This window comes from Takifugu rubripes, chromosome 8, assembly GCF_901000725.2.
Source record: "Takifugu rubripes chromosome 8, fTakRub1.2, whole genome shotgun sequence".
Lineage (NCBI taxonomy): Eukaryota > Metazoa > Chordata > Actinopteri > Tetraodontiformes > Tetraodontidae > Takifugu > Takifugu rubripes.
This window is the reverse complement of record NC_042292.1, coordinates 15,366,636-15,385,138: the sequence shown is the minus strand read 5'-3', so window position 1 is coordinate 15,385,138 and position 18,503 is coordinate 15,366,636. Positions and strand designations below refer to the sequence as shown.

The window sequence follows — 18,503 nt, the reverse complement described above, 5'->3', positions numbered from 1 at the left end:
GTAAACAGAGCTGCAGCCCAGTCGGATGCTGAAAGGTCAGTTGGACCGACATTTAGATGGATAAGCAACCTTCACCTCCTCTGCTACCAGTGTTTGTAAACCCTGTTGAGAGTGCTGCACTTCAATAGATCAGTGCTGGCGCCCCCTATGGTTGATCTTTATCTAAATATGGATCTATATTCTAAATATTTATGACAGGCTGAAAGGATGAAAGAAGATCCCAGCAGTAATCGGCAGCTCTCAGCTGTCTCACCCTCCTCTGCCGACCGGCGTTGTCCAGAAGCGTGGGCGACATCGGTTTGTTCTGGGCGTCCACACCGGGCGCCGGCGCCACAGAGTTTGCAGGCGGCGAGCCGAGTAAGCCTCCTGCATTGGACGGGGAGCTGCCCAGCGGCTTGTTCCCATTGAAGAACTGCCTCTTCTCGGCCCTGAAGCGAAGGACGCTGGCCTCCAGGTCCAGGCAGTCCCGCCTGCTCTCCTTCAGGGCGTCCAGGCGCCGTTTGAAGGCCCGATCGTTGGCGATCACCTGGGAGAGGGGGATCCCGAAGGCCATGGGGGCCGATTCTGTGCAAGAAGATGAATTTTAACTTATTATTCTGTATGCACATATCAAAACCAAGAGGTTGTGTAAGGTTCTATAAAGAAGAGCTTAAAAGTTTGTTTAGACAAGTGGTATAAGAACAGACAGAATGGACGAGCAGAGCTGGTAAATGAGGGATTAACAGGTAATCCTGTTAGAGCGGCCACAGTCACTGCGCTGCTCCACCGACGCGGCCTGAAAGCGGTCCAGCAACAGTCTGCAGGCCACACGACTGACAGCCGTCGTCACATTATGACCGGCAGCTGCAACCAAAGTCTTTGCACGCCATCACCGTAGGTACTGAGATATCAGGAGCTGAACAGGAGCTGCAGCAATCGGAGCTCAGCGGTCGCCTGCTGTGCACAACACTGAGAAACACAATTACACTCAAGTCTAAACTATTTCATTACTCGTCTAAGGTTAGAAAAATGTTGTAGAAACAAAGTCAACATTCCTCCTCGCGGGTTTAATCCGTTTTCTCTGGCAATAAAGTCCAATGTCTTATTACTTTCCACATCAATAAACGCCGTACAGACCGAAAATTGGCCAATAATGTGGAAAAACTCCCGAGTTCTTATTAGAGTGGGATTTAAATAAGAATATTGGGTCATGATGACTGACGTCTGGTATATTGTGCATCATATTGAGCTGCTGAAACTGCTTCACATTTACTTACTAGATTGGAACAATTTAGAGACCTGCAGCAGTGACCGTTTACAATACACACGCACGGCCCCGACACCGACACCGACACGTGCGGTCTCAGGGGAAGAAATTTCCCATGAAGCTCAGACAGCGAGGTCAAAATGGCAGGACGCCACCTGAGTACTTAAACAAGATCGACTCAGCTGGAAATAGCAGCAGGCTGTGGGAGGAGTTTGTCGATGGCGGTAAATATTCACCATCGCCACTTGTTTTTTTTCCCCCTAAACAAACGCATTACAGTTGTTGCATTTCCGCTCGAGCCCATTTTAATGGGAAATTCATGAGCAGGTGAACAGGTGAACATGGGGAAAAGGTGAACAGGATCGACCGAAGGGTGCCTTTTCTTCAAGCGCCGTTGATCACAGTTGAGGAATTTCTTCGCTGCACTTCCGCTGTCATTTCTCAGCCTTCTGGAGTTAATTTAGAGGCCTGCACAGCGTTGTGGCAAACATTTTCCCCTCATCACCCCAGCAACCAGACAATGTCAATCAATGGTCCTGAACTTGAGAATATGAACCGGTTGAAGCACAAGTGGTCTGAGTAAAACTAACATGGCTGAAACCACAAGAGTAAAAAGGAGAATCCTGTTAACTCAGACTGAGCTCACGATTGCACCACTGCAGCCAGAAAAATGGCAGTTTCGGGATCCAATCTGCATTATCAGGAACTCAACACAAGAAAACGACCTCAAAACATCTCCAATCATTATGCTCTTAAATGTGCGACTTGTTTACGACAGTTAGCCCCAGTGACGCTCCAGGTAGGAGCAGACCGGTGCCAGCAGGAGACCTGTGCCAGGTCCCGATGTTCTGTGTTTTCATTAGCAGGGTTAGCGTTAGCTAAGTCCCCATGTCCAGCCAGAGGTGGGATTTAAAGACCTGAGCAGACAGCCTGAGAGTGCCAGTGTGTGTTTGTTCTGGCACTGCTGTGATAATCACCTGAGAGCAGAGAAAATCTCTGAGAAGTCTGGAGGGGGTGGGGGGTGGGGGGCACATTTTTTGCAGATGAGCACCTACGAGGCTCGGAAGAAGAAAAGATGGTGGGAGGTAACTTAAATGGAGAATAAATTTGAAAGAGGAGGAATGTTAAGAGGGGAAATTAAAAAAGAGGCCGCAGCAAACATGGGTAAACATCTCATCTGGAAGTCTTTTGTTGGGAAGACAAAGACTCAGTAATACCTGGGGGGGGGGGTAGAACTGAGCATTTCTCACTGTAGGATCATTGTGTTTAGGGATCAACATCCATTTTCCTCAGTGCAGCAACAATTTTTGAAATTAATGTACATCTGAAAAGGAAAATGAATAAAATGGACCCAATGGTGAGCTCAATATTCAGGTTTCACACGGTTGTCACCAGTGACCTCCTGCCCCCCGCCGAACCTCCCGGTCAGGCTGGGTCACTTAAAACTTGGACATGAAAACCTATTTCAGAGGAACCGACGGTATCAGAGGGTGTGTTGTTTATTTGCCATGTTTATCAGAAGAGACCAAAACAAATTAAACCCCAGCGGCGGATTTAAACAGGAACACCACAGCAGCTGTGCCGAGGCCAGCGCAGCTAATCCCAGGCTACTTCAGTCAATATTTAAGTTTCCAGCAACGGCCTCGCAGCCCAGAATCCGTTTTTATTCTTTTCATGCCGTCCTCCTGCTGTTCGGCGGCATTGTTTTTGATATTTGCTGCTCGAAACTGCCTTCAGAGTTTCTGAACTCGTGACCACTCTGAACCACACAACCAACCCACCTCGCTCTTTCTTCTCCTTTGAAAACGAGTCGAACCTCCTGCGTAGAGATTTCCTGCGCTTGCGTACTTCTGAGAGCAAAGAAAGAAGAAAGATCACATGATTAATGGTTTTTGTTAAATCAGGAATGTGCAGTTCTTAATTATGCATTTCGGCTTTTTCTGTTTTTTGCAAAGGATCACAACAGATGTTTCCTCCTCCTCCTCCTCCTCATCCTCATCATCTGAGCGCTTGTTAGCTTGAATCTCTCCCACTGTCTCTGTGTCCCAGACATGTTTCATACGTGCGTTTGTTTTCTGAATCTAGACTAAAATAAATGGGGCCTGAAATGAAAAAAATGACACCCCCTCCTCCTCGTGATTTCTCCCAGCCAAAGTGGCTCGATTGGCATCAGCTAGCATAAATGTCACATGACTAACATTTGAGGAAAACAGCGGCGTCAAAGATTGTGTAGAACAAAAAAAAAAAAAAAAGGGTTTTCTTTCTTGCATTTTAGGAATCTCCAACATCCTTCCTGTGCTCGTTTGTGTGCTTTGCGTCAAAAGCCTTGTCGCCTCTCGCATTTAAAATCTCCCCGTCCCCCCCTCATGCCTGCGTTTATGTGGTAGATGCCATTGTTTGGGTTACTAAAGCTGCTGTTTAGAAATCAGTAATTCAAAGTTACGTCTTTCTCCTATTAAGGAACGATCTGAGCTCACCGGCTCGCCAATTGTGCCACAGTATAGGATGCAGTTGGCACACGCTGGTGAGCAGTGGGGGATTAACAGCGTGGATGTGTGAGGACATGTTGGGATAAAAGGGTCAAATTCCCATGACTGCAGGAAATTAAAGTTTGTTTCCAAAGACGCCCTCCCATCCACGCCACACTCTGCAGAGGCTTATCTCTTAGCAATGCTGCCTGGATCTGTGCACGTGTGTGTGTGTGTGTGTATTACATAATAGAAGTTCACACAGACTAGAAACCACAAACAGAGACAAAAACAGAAGGGAAAACAGCCCAAGAACAACAGCTGCCAATGTTTTCTTGCTGATTCCATCTGTATTTGGGATGATGAAGTTAAGAAACATGTGAATCAGTAAGCTGAAGCCTATAATTTCGTTATTACTTCAAACAAACGCATCAGAGTGCTTTAATCAATCTTTTGCTACCAAGGTCACTGCTCGGACAACCCGGCTCTCTGAAACCTCCATGTTCTATACGGCAAAATTATTTTTTTGGGGACGCTGGGGAGGAAAAAGGCAAGAGAAAAGAAAGAATAGAAGTGAGCACCAAAGAAAAACAAAATTCCTCAAAGACTAACAGGGAGCACAGAGGGAGGTGGTTCACAAACCCTCTCTGGATGGGAGAGATTTCTCCCCAGGGGAGCATCAGGGCACGAATACTCCCACACTTTCCTCTGAATCCCAAAGAGAAAGTTCCTGAAACACTGGGAAAGTTTGTTTCTGCCATAAACTGGTCTTAACCACACATCCAAACCTGTCAGATCATTCCCAGTTTCACCAACTCCTCAGGTTTGAGTCAAACCTAAAGCGACTTTTCTCTCCAAATATTCCATTGTTTACATGAAAGGCACCAAGAGAAGAACTTCCTTAAAGGGCAGAGACGGCGGTCTCACAGGAAGAACGTTGCGAGTCATGTGGGACTGACTATATGTGCCTCCAATTATCCACGTTAGTGCTGATGGAAAACCATAAAACTGACCCAGGAATGGCAGATATTGAGCAGTTTAGAGAGCATCACTGGGTCAAAGGCCGTGAGGATCAGACACGGCCGGATGTGGACTGTCCCACCATCAGGATGGACTTCAGGACTGAGACTCTACCGCTGTGTATATTAATATTCCCTTTCTGTGATCACATGCTTTTAGGCAAGAGCGGATTCCACTTATTACACACAGAAACTATTCATGCTGGCTAAATAACTGATATTAGATTTCAAGTTTCACCACGGATGCTCTGCAACATTCCTGATCAGACGTCAGCGCACCTAAGGAGAATTAAAAATCAAGAGATGCAGCAGACATGGCAACGATCTCCATCAACATTAAACATGTGTTGTGTTGCTGAGGACCTTTAATGCTATAAAAATAAGCCATACAAAATGTGCCGCTGGTATTTAAGTAATCAAGTGAGACGCGTGGTTAAATAAACAAATTCCACGACCCCTTTTGGGTTTTCTAATCACGGCTGGGGCAACTTTGTTTCCAGATGTTTCCAGGGGACAACACAAACCCATCAGTCTCAATTGTCCTGCAATTTTGTTGTACCTCTTGGGATGCTAATCTTGAAGCCCAGGTCTCGCTCATCCAGGTGATACAAGGCTACCTCCTGGAGCCTGGCCCGCTCCAGCTCGGACAGGCTCTGGATCGGCACCGGCTGCAATCGCACGCTCTGACCCAACATGGTGGCCCACGTGTGGTCCCCCTGCCATGAAGAAGAAAGAGACGGGTTAGCGGTAGCCGCGGGGCGGATGCTGACTCCATTAACCATTCAGTCTGTCTGTTAGGTTTCTGTCAATGTTCCCTTTAAGAGACCAAAGTTCCAAACAAATCCGAATCAGGTGATCCTGATCCTCCGCATTTGACGAAGGGTCGCAGCAACCACAGGTTAACAAGAACCAGACAAATTCCCCCCATCTCGTCCTCCGAGGCCTGTTTCACCAGAGCTGCAGCCACACAAAAATGTGCTTTTAATATACGACCGTGCAGATTGTTTGTTTGATGAGAGCAGAGCGGCAGAACCTCCTCCACAAACTATCGACATCAGGTCTGAAGGACTATTCAGACCAACACGCAGTGTTTTCCCAAATAAAGTCACTCACAAATCAAGATGTATGAACTTGTAGAGTACATGGAAGGTACAGCTGAGGCTGATCAGAAAGCTTTGGTATAGAAAACCAAATGCATACGTCCTAAATTCGAACCAAGTCCATGTCAATTTATCCGTGACTGATGATAGAACCTCCCTTGAATGAACACCCTGATACACACACGCAGACACACACTCGTTTGTAAGCAAGCGACATCCATCTCTCATTCTTTAATGCATCAAGACATAATTATGGCAACATTATGTAATTTATGCTGAATGCTGGGCTTTGTAGGATTGTCGCTGGCCATGTGTTTCCTGTTCCGTCATCTTGCGTTCCGAGGCCCGACTGGAGAAAATTGCCTCAATACCAAATGTAAGACAATGGCGGCTGAACTGTAAACGTTCCATAAAGAGGCTGCCGAGGCCCCGTCTGCCTCCCTAAAATGGACTACATGGATGTTTCAGAGCAGACGTTCGTCACAGGAATTCTAAAAAGTGGGTTTGTTTGTTGACAAGTCAAAGACAGGAATTAGAAAGGCCTGGTTAGAGAAAGTAAAGCCCAACCACCAGCTTCTTAAAATTCATACAACACAATATTGAAGTGATATAAGCCAGTACACCACCAGTTATTACATTGACCAAGATTAACAGCTATGCGTAGCCACAGCTAGCGAGTTAGCTTCATTCAAAGGTTTTGGGAGCATTACTGGTGATCAGGATTGACGTAAAGATCGGTGCGGCTTGGCACACAGACTTAAAAATGCACGTCACTGAATTTGATGGGCCACATGTTCTTAATTTAGCTTTTTTTAGTAGTAGCACATTTTAAAAACATCACATGCATCGAAATGTTTACGCTTACGACAGCAAATGTGTTTTCTATTTCATCCGATGTTACCGGGCTCATTCGGTTTTGATTTCTGCGGCCGAGCAGAACCACATCAAAACCCATGCGCTCTCAGCATCAATGATCTATTACGCCCAAACCTCTGGATCTGCCAACAGGCACAAAGTATTTATCATTAAAATAGGTTGCGGCGAGGAGCGTCTGAGATCAACTCTGAGAACAAACGCGTATATGCAGCACTTGCGTCATTATATTTCAAGCGTTAGCCTCTAAGTTTAGCAACAGTCTGGTTTAGCAAAGCACAATGATGGGGCCACCGATTCAATCAGAATTTGGGGACTTCGCACCTGCCTGAACTCCAAACTCAAAGACTGAAAATGCCACGTGTGATCCTGCCACCTTGCATTTCTAAGCATCATAAGGATGTGCTCCGATTACAGACATGCGCTTATTGCTTTTTCCCCACCAATAATCCCAACCCGTCCCTGACCTGACAAGCGTGATTAAGGTGCAGGTCATCATTTATTTTTCGTCAAATTCTAGAAATTTGGAAATTGTTGCCGGTATAAGTGCATGGTCCGAAAAGCATCGATTGAGGTTTTTCTTGTGCCGTTTACCTGGGCAACTCCCCCCTTTAATACAGAGCACGTGAATAATTCCAGGTTTACCACAGGTTAAACAGAGCCCTGAGTTTTCTTAAGGCTCCCGTCAGCTGAAACAATTCAAATCTCTTCATGCTGCCGTCCAGGATTTGCCGCTTCATTGGTGAGGAACAATAAGTTTCTGCAGGCGCTTTCATACCAGCTGTGACAAAATAAACTGACCTGCACAATTCTGCTACTCTGAAGCCCCCCCACCCCCCGTTTCTTTCATTTCCATCTATTTCCAGCAAAACAACCCAACATCCATCATGTCCTCCCCTAATTCCAGCACAAACATAAATGTGTTCAACCCGCTGATTAAAGCATGATTGGTTTTAATGGGGGAACATTTCGCCCGTGTTGTTGAGCTCTGTCCTCACACTGATCTAAGAACACAACCGAGACATTAGCATGCAAAGGTGATTAATCATTTATGCCCACTGAGAAGAACACACACGGAAAGTGACGGGCAGTAACAGGCCCCTGGGCAGCCCTGAAGACCCAGCCAGAGAAAGCCTTGCATACGATGCCCGCGTCAAAGAGGAACGTAACTACAAGTAGGCTAATGAGAAGACATCCTGAGATTGTTGCACGTGACAAGACAAATGTTCAGAACTATGCTGCTCAACATGTCTCGAATCAAAATCAAATCTGATTTGAACATTTCTGACTGCTGTGAATTTTCAAAAATGGCCATTTTCAAAAGTTTATATTCAAGATGTCTATATGAGCTCATTCGGAGAATGATGACTTTTTTGCACGTTACAAACAATTCAAAGGCCAAGCAACTGAAAAGCTCACTATCAACTTCTAAAAACATAAAATCCTCCCAATGATCACGGATCACTGAAGCTAGCGGCTAAATTTATCATTCGATATTTTAACAGTGAAGATGTAAAAAGTGACACCTGATATGGTGAAGAACATGAGACACACATACCTGTACCACCTCAGTTAGACACCACCGCAAACAAGCTTTACAGACCTCTCCACAACGTCTCACTGGACTTTCAGACACTTAAATGAGTCTCTGCCTTTAAGAAGAAAGAGCGAGAGAGGGAGAGAGACAGAGAGAGGGGGAGAGAGAGGGAGAGAGACAGAGAGAGGGGGAGAGAGAGACAGAGAGAGGGGGAGGAGAAAAAAGGAGGAGCTGCTACCAACATTACTCGCAGGAGTTGAGAACATAAACACGAGGGAAAGAGGGAGGAAAGAAGTGCACAAGATGGAAAAACGGTGGAGAAGACTTAAGAATGAGACAAGTTGATGGGAAAAAAGGATTTGGGAGGATGCAAGGATGTTATATCTGTTCTAGATTCCCAACAGTGTGGACAAAACAGACTGTAAAGTCATGTCCAGAGTACAGGATGTAAGACGGAAGGAAAGGAGTTAGGAAGGAAAAAATGTAAATAAAAGAAATGGTTACAAGCAGCGAAGAGCTCAAGACTAAACTGTAAAGGATGGAGGCGATGGGATTTACTAAATGATTAGGGTAAAGGAATAACGGGAACGTTGGGAAATAGGTGGGGATTAAAATAAAGCTGGCAGCTATCCTCAGACTAGAAAAGGACTCACAAAACCCTCCTGGAGAGCAAGTAACAATGCAGCAGCTTCCCAAAGACGGGAATAACGGTGAAATAACAACCCTGTACCATTAGTGGCGGATGAGCCGTTTCCAATCATTGTTCTCATACATGTTAGCAGCCAGACCCAGCCCTTCATGAAATGGGTCATCAAAAGGTTAGACCCTCTTGTATAACGTACGAGTTGAAGGTTTCATTTACGTTGCATCAGCCATATGTTGTTGAGTACGTGCTATTTTTCTACGGCTTCCCGTCTCCCTCCGCTTTGGGCCTAAACAGTCCTGCTCCTGGCTCAAAGCCATTTCTTCTATGCATTTCAAAAAACTTCCACATTATGGTCTTATGTTGCATTTCCAGAGTGGTCCAGGATTTCCAGGAGACCCCCCACCTCTGTGTTCAAGGATTGTTCTTGATATCAAGTTGGGGAGGGAAGATTAAAAAGACCACAAGAGGGAAGACAGAAAATGTGGAGGAATGAATGGAGAATGGGAGGATAAGTTCTGACATGACCAAGGAATGAACCGAGGCTGAGAGAGAAGTGAAGGAAGCAGGGGATGAGGGAAGGAGAGAGAGGATGTGGGAGGAGTGGGATTAAAACAGGATAAAAGAGCTAAATAAAGGACAGAACAAAACAGTGGACAAGAGACAGAAATGTTTCAGAAAATATCATTTAAAAAACAAAATGCCAAAATCTGAGCCTCTTAAGTGAAACAATGCCGAATAAACGACTAAATGTCTTTCAAAGGGACACGACACCTGCCACCTAACGTGTGCGAGTATTAATCTTTGCCACTAGGGGGCAGACTCACACGCTGTAGATGTGTCACCCCCACATTAAAGACGGACACACAAAACACACACCCATTAGAATAAAGTAAAAACTCAATTTTTGGATGCAAGCAAAAACACACTGAAAACCAAAAACCAAGCACGCAAAAGGGTATTTTTCTAAAATTGCCCACATCCTTCCTATTACACAATCTAAACGGGTAACAGCGACGGCACCTTTCTGCAAGATCAGCAGGAACTCGGCTGCAGTTGTTGCAGATTGTGTGAAAACATGAAAATCCAGGATGCCGGTGAGCCGATGACAAAAACAGGCAAAAAATGACGGATTGATTGTTCTGAGGTTTTCCTTCATAAAGTCAGCTCCGAGTCTCTGCCTGCTGTTTCCATCCAGCAAAACTCTCCAGAGTGGAATTTGATAACACATCAGAAGGCGGCAGCAGCAGATAACACATCTCCCTCTGAGCGAAGAGCAAAAGTCCCCATAGCAACACCTCCTTTTAATGGAAAATGCTTAATGGCCGTACCTCCATGAAACAGGTAGGAACTTCAATCATGAAATCAATTTCCAGGACTAACTCATTTACACCGGTATCAGATGAGGAGGGAGGAAGCGGCTGCTGATGGCTTTCCAGTGTGGAACTAATTAATACTTGTGTGTGCCGGTGTGAGACATTTTCAATGATCTGACAGGTCTGACCTAAATGGCGAGACTCGCCATTGCTCCTATGCTTTCACTCTGCCGTACCACTGCTAATAAGACTGGAACGCCCTTCAAAGTCCAATCCAGAATCTCAAACTCAATATTTATCTTCCCTCATGAGGTCCACTGACAAGAGCGTCACTGGAAAGTGTTTATATCTACAGTTGTAGCACTGACCTTCGACCTCCCTCACCTTTCATTATCACAGAGGTTAGTGCGTGCAGCTCTCCCCCCTCACTCTGCTATGATCCTCCCCACTTCCTGTTGCACAACTCCATGTTTCCCTGTCAGAGGTCGAGTACAGTAACATGAGGGCGATGGTGCGAAGCGTGTCCATGTGCTGACCTCAGCTGTCTGCTTCAAAACAGGATGGATGATGAACACCCCCCATACACACACACCGTTAAACTAGGATATCCACGTCCAACTTCTGTCTCAACAGCTCCACCTACAGGCTAAATCAAAAACTGATTTGCAGAGTTTACAGCAGTATTTGGGCAAATTTATGTAAAAAAAAACAATGAAATGGTCATAGACACAGCCTATTATTCCTCCTGTCAATGCATAGGTGCTATAGCCGTCAAAGAATTACGCCTAATAAAACTCTCACTTTACAGTTAAACTCACTTTACGCGCTAGAACATCTTTACCAAGCATTTGTTTATAGTATTTGGTGCACATTCCTGCAACGCCTCTTCTAATGCAAGCTGATAAGTGCCGTAAATTACACCCAGGAGAGGTTAAAAACGCAATACAGATGTTTTCTAGCATGTGCACCCTCAAAAAATGTGCGCTGAAGCAGCAGTATATAAAGATTGTGGATTAGGTTTCATGAAATGTCAACAGGGCACCAACACTCAGTCAAGGCAGGGCAGATAGTGTCATATCAGGCATCTCTGTTACCCAATCAGAATACATCTTGTACACTGACAAACACTTGTTATGACAGTTTTTGCTACATAACAGCAGGATTTGAGTGTGAACCCACCACTGTAACTTTTAGCCTCTAGCTGAAGGCTAATGCTACATGGGATGTTTAATAAATCCCACTTTAGCCTGAAACACCATGCCTCAGATTACTGTGCTTTTGCATCGTCATCCTGCATCTTTCTGAATATTTGTTTCCCCAGACACACTTTGAAGGGGGGGAAAAAAAAAAATAAAGGGGGAAATGCCAACGTCAGAGGAAACGAGATTTGAGCAAGGATATCAGGAACAAGTGCTTCTGCCTCAATCTCCCTCTTCTCAAAACAGGACGTTGTTGGCGTCCACACCCGCTGCCCTGATCAACACTGCCGTCCTATTCTGAGAGCTTCCATGCTGCACGAAGGGCCAACAACAAGATACCTCGTCGGACCTTCAACTTTCGAAACAGACGTATTTAAAGTTCCTGAAAGAAAAAAGAAAAAAAAGATAGCCTTGGCATGACAAGAAATCACTAGTTTCTGTCCAACAGCATTGCGTTCTTTCTTAATTCTGATTGTCAGCGACGTTACTCGAACCCCAGCGACGCATAAAGCAGCAAAACTCTTTCTGGTCTCCGATAGGTTGAAAGGTGTCTGCAGAGGCTAAACCGAGCGTACTCCAGGCCCAAGTGTCCTGATGTTCTACATAAATCTGACATGGTTGCCAGGTCTCTCTGACATTTAATCAAACGGATGATGTGTTCTGGTCCAAACCAGAAGCGGGTAACGAGCGATGGGGGATCCATCTCGCTGAACTACTCCTCCAGAGCTCTTTATTGGCCATCAAACAGGCAGTGAAACCTTTCTGGAGAACAATAAACATTTGTTATTCTCTTGCTGTACTGGAAGAGTTGATTTTCAATGTGGCTTTTTTTATATACGATTTTTTTCTCTTTAAGAATGTTTCTGGTGTTATGCTTATCTGAGAGGAAAGGCTGACAGAGTTGCTTTAAGTAGGAAAACTTTGCATACTTCAGGGATGACATTTCCGAGCAACTTAATTGCCATGCAATAGCTGTTGAGACATTTATATTGGAACCAGCAGCCTTTCTCCTGCCAACCATTACCTCCCGTTTCTTTGATACTTTTATCTGCCCATTTCCTCCCTTGATAAAAGCAGACATTTACTCCTGGCCATTATGAGAGAATAAAAAAGTGCACATGCTGACAAAACTGCAAATAAAAAAAGTAATTCTTGATTTATGCGCCTTTAGTTAGACGGTTGTTGTCTGTTCTTTATTGAATTCAACTCTGCAAGCTGGCAGAGCAAAGCGATGGTAATATTTGAAGAATCCTTTGACGAGGTTGTTTTAGGGAAAAATTAATCAAAGCAGAGTTTTGTGTCCTGCCATTTTTGCACATATTCCAATTCAAGCTAACGAATGTGACAATAAAACAGCCTGTGCAGTTCCGCTCGCTTTTATTTTCTACGGATCATTAAAAATAATGCGTGTTGTTTTTGCTCTGTCTGGAAGAAGGCTGGAAAAAAAAAAAAGGATTTTGATATCATGACTGATATCTGTCAAGGCAACGTGCAACCGCAGCTGGTTTCCACCAACTGCACCGGCAGTGCAGCGGCACGATGTGATCTGAAGCTCTATTTCGTAAAGAATTAAGCAGGAAATAAACTAAATTTGCAATCCATGGGTTCGAAAATGCTCGGCTCTTGCTGGGAATGCTGCTGCGCTGTGTTGCTTTCTTGTTTTTGCTGACGACTGGTAATACCAGCAGGGGTTCAAAGGCTTTTCTGGCAGTCGCTATCTGGCATTCCCAACTGTGACTGGTCAAATAATTCCCAAACTCAATATTCTCAGGCACTGTGGCTATTTTTTCCTCCCATCTGACAACAGACCCTGTGGGCAAAGTTGCTGAACAGAACATCACCAAAACAATCAAGAGCCTCAGTACTGCTGCTACTAGGTCCTGGAAACAAGTGGGGAAAATAGGAGGGTGTTAAAAAGGCACAATTGGCTAATATTTTATATTTAGTACAGATGAGCTCTTGCTTCCAACAATAACAGAAAGTGACCTTGTGACCCCTCGTCAGGGTCAGAGATCAGCTGAGAATCAAAACTAGACATCTAGACGCACACCCGCCTCCCAGTGTGACCATCACCAGGTCCTTCAGAGAAACATCTGCAGTTCTTCAAAGAACAACTGAACACCCCCTTCCCCCAGTTCTGTGGTCCCAGTGGACAGCGATATCTGCCTCGGCACGAGATGTGATGTAACCGCCATCTGCTTTGGCGCCTCGGCAACCTCCATTTGCTGTCGTGAAGATGTGATGCATGACGACAACCAGCGATCAACGTGTTGGACATCCTCACGTCGGCTCAGGTTTGTGTGCCGTGGGCCACCTCCAACATTTGACTCAAGGGCAGGAACAGGACTCACACCTTCCTCTGCGTGGGATTAGCCGGCAGGGAAATGACAGGAAAAGTGGAAATGACTGGCCGATGCCTTGATAACGGAGCTCCGAGGCCTCCGACAGCTTCCGCACACATGGAGGCGAAATAGAATGTATAGGTTTTACTGCGCCGTTTATCTCAAAAACGCCTTACGAAACAATCACAAACTTTCACTTTTACAGTAAATTATAAATAAGAAGGTCCTGGAACGTTCTAGTCCTGTCCACTTCTCTGACAAGTTGCCTGCCGCTTACGCAAGTCCCGTTTAAGCAGTGTGGATTTTCCAGATAGATAAAGTTAATGATTGAGGCAGCACAAATCTGCTTAAGAAAATACTCAGATTGGTACTTGCCGCTTGAAGCAGCACTTAAAACATGACGTCAGGAGCTGGTTTAATAATGTCTTGCATGACAAACAGATTAAACAATCAGGAAAGTAAATACACACCAGAGGACTTGTTTTGTTTGATTATTGTAACGCATTTTCACACCTTACAGATATTGCCAGAAAATGGCAGTTCTGCTCACAGGTGAAACCAACGCACGTCGGGACTCTGGAGAAGATTATTCCTGAGCAGGTTGGGGTGAAACTGTCCCTTCAGGATTCCATCAGCGTCTTTCTGATGACCGAACATCTATAGGAAATGTGGGACTCTCTGAATCCCTCTTATCCAGCCCCAGAAGGCAGCAAACAAACAGCAGATGCTAGCAAGTTCGTCCACACAGAAGAAGGCAGACAGGAAGATTGAGACGGCAACGGCCCTGACAGAGCGGAAACAAGCTCACGGCTCTTGGGGGGGGGGGGGGGGGGTCTGGCTCTCTGGTCTCAACGTTAAACAAAGCTCAAGAAGAGTGAAAAGAAGTTCCTCATCCGTGATTCCAGTGTTTTTCTTTCCCTGCGCTTTGCTTCAGATTTACAGGACAGAACACTCTGAGGGTTTCTAAGTAAGAATCCTGATATTTTCCTATCATAAGTCAGGAAAGGTCATCTGAGAAGAGAGAAACCATGCACACTCCTCACACAGCTATTCACATTCTCAGGACACCCCCCACAGCTTGACTTTTTTATTTTGGTAAACACAACAAACGCAGCCTAAACCACAGCAAGACTGAAAGAATTTGTCTATTTTGCAATATCAGCAGAGGAAGCTACATCACAATCTTGGCAACAATCACTGGAGATGATCAAGAGCTGCTTTGATGCAACGGCGCAGCTCTGCTGCCCGTTAACAGCAATCAATCCAGCCGTAAACACACAAACCACCAAAGAGAAGCCGCAATCACAAACATGAGTCACGTGACATTTCACGCTAAACCCCACACATTTCTTCAGATTTAAAAACATATCTGCAGAGATAGGCCCATGAGAGAAGAGGAAAACAGAAATATTTGGTTTTATTTATACGTTACGAGCAATAAAGGACCCCCCCACCCCCCCCCCTAAACTAACCAGTCATTTTATTCTCAGGGTCAAGGCCATTAGCAGTCACCCTCAAGGTCTCTCAGCGACTCAGAACAAACACCGATTTTCCACATTTCTGCGTCGCAGCAGTGCCAGCCGGCAGCTGGACGTGCCTTCCGTACATTTGTTACATAACCGTGAGCACAAATGATGGAAATTACATGTGGTTGAATGAGAACACCCTGAAGGCACAGGAACTGGTTAACAAAGACCCCCATATGTACCAGAGGCCTTGAAGGCAGCACCAGTGGGCCATGTACTCAGAGCAAATAAAGGGGACGTTTGGATTCATCCTCCACTGAGGAGAGAGTTCACAAAGCACACACAAATCACTCAACACACACTGAATATGTTTATATTGATATTGCAGCTGCTACACATCCCACTTTTACGCTGACCTGCATTGTGCTGTGAAGGTTCCGAGTGTTCAATCTGACCTTGTTGAGGTAAAGAAAACAAATTTTGACGGCATCAGAGTGACACCAGAGACAGACCGGAGACGTGTCACCGGAGACGTGGCCCTGATCCGGCGTGCTGACACGCGAGTGGCTCCGTGGCCTGGGGTCCGAGATGAATATTCCAATTCTGAGCAAGTGGCGCCTCATGTTACTCCTCATCTTTCCTACATCACCACACTGTCAAATAATACAGCATCCACCCTCTTATGAAACTGGGGCTGGTTATTAAAGAGTTACTTATTTCTCTCTCTCTCTCTCTCTCTCTCTCTCTCACTCACTCACACACACACACACACACACACCACATCTATAAACAAAATACTTGTTAACTTGCAACATGCTGAGGGAATAAATAGCTGATGAACAGGAAACACGCCACTCTTTTTTGAACAATATCAATTTCAAAAATCAATATGGGGGGGGGGGGGGGGGCAGGAATTCAAAACAAACCCTGGGCGACTGTAAATGAACAAATTAACACATTAAACGAATTAAACCCGTAAAGAAAAAATGAATCTACCAGAGTTACCTACTGCTTTCACGTGCACACATCGACGGAAATGTTGCGAAATTGCTCACATATTACCTTCTTCCACGTTTCTGTGATATAATCGAGTAACGCTGGAACACAAATATGATGTTTCCACCCCAAAACAAGTGTGTTTATCACGTACCCGCGTTGGTTCGAGGAAAGCCGAGCGAGTCCAGGTGAGATTAATTTATATGATTAAGGTAGTCAACTCTGATTGGCTCCAGTAGGGCGGAAGTCGTTTCATTGTGCCTCGTGAAAGGCATTAACCCGGAAGTGCGTTCAGCCCGCGTGTTACTTTTTTTTTAAACGAAGGCCCGGTCTTGTTCGTTAATATTGATTATCCGTTAAAAAAATAAAAATAAAAATCGCGTTTTCCCCATCCATTAATGTGGACTTGTGGAACGATGTCAGAAGATTTATGTCAGACCTATTAGACTCTCCTAGATTTAGATCAATCGTAATTTTAAACGTAATCCAATATAGGCCCACAGGACATTATCCATAACAACCTCAGACAAATGACGTCAGTCGTGATCATTTACAGTCAAATAGTGCCAGCAAGGCCCTTAGCGCGTCACTAGGGCTTCGTGTGAGGCACTTCTATGACATCTGAGCAGATGCAGCGTGGAAACCAACACTGAGCAAACCACCACGTCAGGTGCTGGTGACACACCCTTCGATGCCAGGGAGTTCTTAAGTGCTGTAACCTGAGGTGACGTCAGCAGCTCCACAAACCTCCGCTGGACTCCCATCTGTATTGCTTGTGGGTTTTGATCCATTGTCAATTGACCTCTTTTTGTATGTTTTGGATAAAATCACCTAAAGAAACACCCATCCAAGCCATTACTTTACACAACACAGAATTATAAGTAAATGATGCCAAATTGGAAGATCTTTTTAAAGCCTGACCTTTAAACTAAAAGTAAATCTCTTGGAAAGCCTTTTGATTTGGCCCTTGAAGCATTTGGCAGCTCATAGTTATTCGCATATCTGCAAACTTGCCACGGATAAAAAGAAATAGGCAGAAGTGACCTCATCCCTCTGCTGGGTGTACCCTAATGGGGTCTGATATGAGGAGCTTTATTGCTTGCTAATCTCTGAGAGGAAATTAGTTTTAACATTCATCTTTTCCTGCAGGTCTTCTCAGTCAGCATTGTGAACTTAACACTGATGTCTTGAACGATCCCAATTCAGAAACCAGAACCTATAGAATTAAACCAATACTGACCCTCCAATCTGGTAGGACATCAGCTGGTAAGGTCACAGATAAACAGTTACTATAGGATCAGTAAAATGCACATTAGCTCCAGTGCAATGGCTAATAATTAGAATTTAGAATGTTAGCCTGAAGAACCTGATAATACCTAAGATTAGTTGTTGATGTATGATCTTGAAAAGATTAGAACGATGTTGTAATTTAAAACCAACTCATCATGTTTACACAAAGCTAATTTCAAATTACCTTTGAATATCTGAGAAAATCACAATTACCTGGAAATGTACAACAAGAAGGAGTAAACAATTCACAAGCACAAGCAAAAGTTCAAAACTTGTTCATCCTAGTGACTATATTTTTATATTTCTTCAGGGTGAGGGTTTTTATTTTTTATTTTTTTTAAAAAAAGCAGTTTTAGAGCAGAAACAGCTGTGATTCCAGCAACAGCCTCTCACCAAATTCTTGCGATAAAAGAGCTTATGAATCACACAGCAACCAACAACACACATGCATCCACGCACTCCTGCATGCATTTAGTTACATAAACAGAGCCGCGTTACCCACCACATAGCAGAAATGCATTTCTAGTCCAACTGGTCGATCTTCGGCATGCACAGCTGGAGTTGGAGGAGATGGAGTGGGTCCATCCAGCAGGATCATTAGTCAGGACGGTTAGATGTGCCTGTGTGTGTAGGGGGGTCCTCACGGGTACTCCAAAGAACCTGAATGCAAGGACAGTTGTCCACCTTTCTGCCACCTCCTCCTCTCTTCAAGTGTGTCACTCTCTTCTCCCCTCCACTTGACGTTACTCCTCCTCCGCTCTGCTGCCCACATGACTTCAGTGCCTCCACCCTCCTTTTTTTCTTTCTGTTTTGGTCCCACTTCCTTTCTTTTTTCCCTCCCTCTGTCCAGTGCAATTTAATGTCTCTTTCTTTGCCCATCCTCTTTCCCACTTCTGCATCTTCCTCTTTTTGATTGAGCTTTCTTCATTTCCTTTTTTAAAAATCCATAAAAGTGTGTTGAAGCAGCGGCTGTTTATTTTCTCATAATTTCTGTCACGCGCTGTTGAT

The 18,503-nt window shown here is 44.7% G+C and overlaps 1 protein-coding gene across 4 annotated transcripts in view; it reads right to left on the bottom strand.

Moving 5' to 3' along the window:
• The window catches only part of arhgap36 (Rho GTPase activating protein 36), a 25,190-nt gene extending 6,687 nt beyond the window's left edge, over nt 1-18,503 (bottom strand). The window contains exons 1-4 of one of the 4 annotated variants that reach the window (XM_011606626.2): nt 17,998-18,503; nt 5,293-5,449; nt 3,028-3,096; nt 254-564 (exon numbers count right to left, since the gene is read on the bottom strand). In XM_011606626.2, the coding sequence (XP_011604928.1) occupies nt 254-564; nt 3,028-3,096; nt 5,293-5,449; nt 17,998-18,093 (633 nt within the window). In that variant the 5' untranslated portion in view covers nt 18,094-18,503. The other 3 variants (XM_029840475.1, XM_029840474.1, XM_029840473.1) reach the window with 3 other exon arrangements.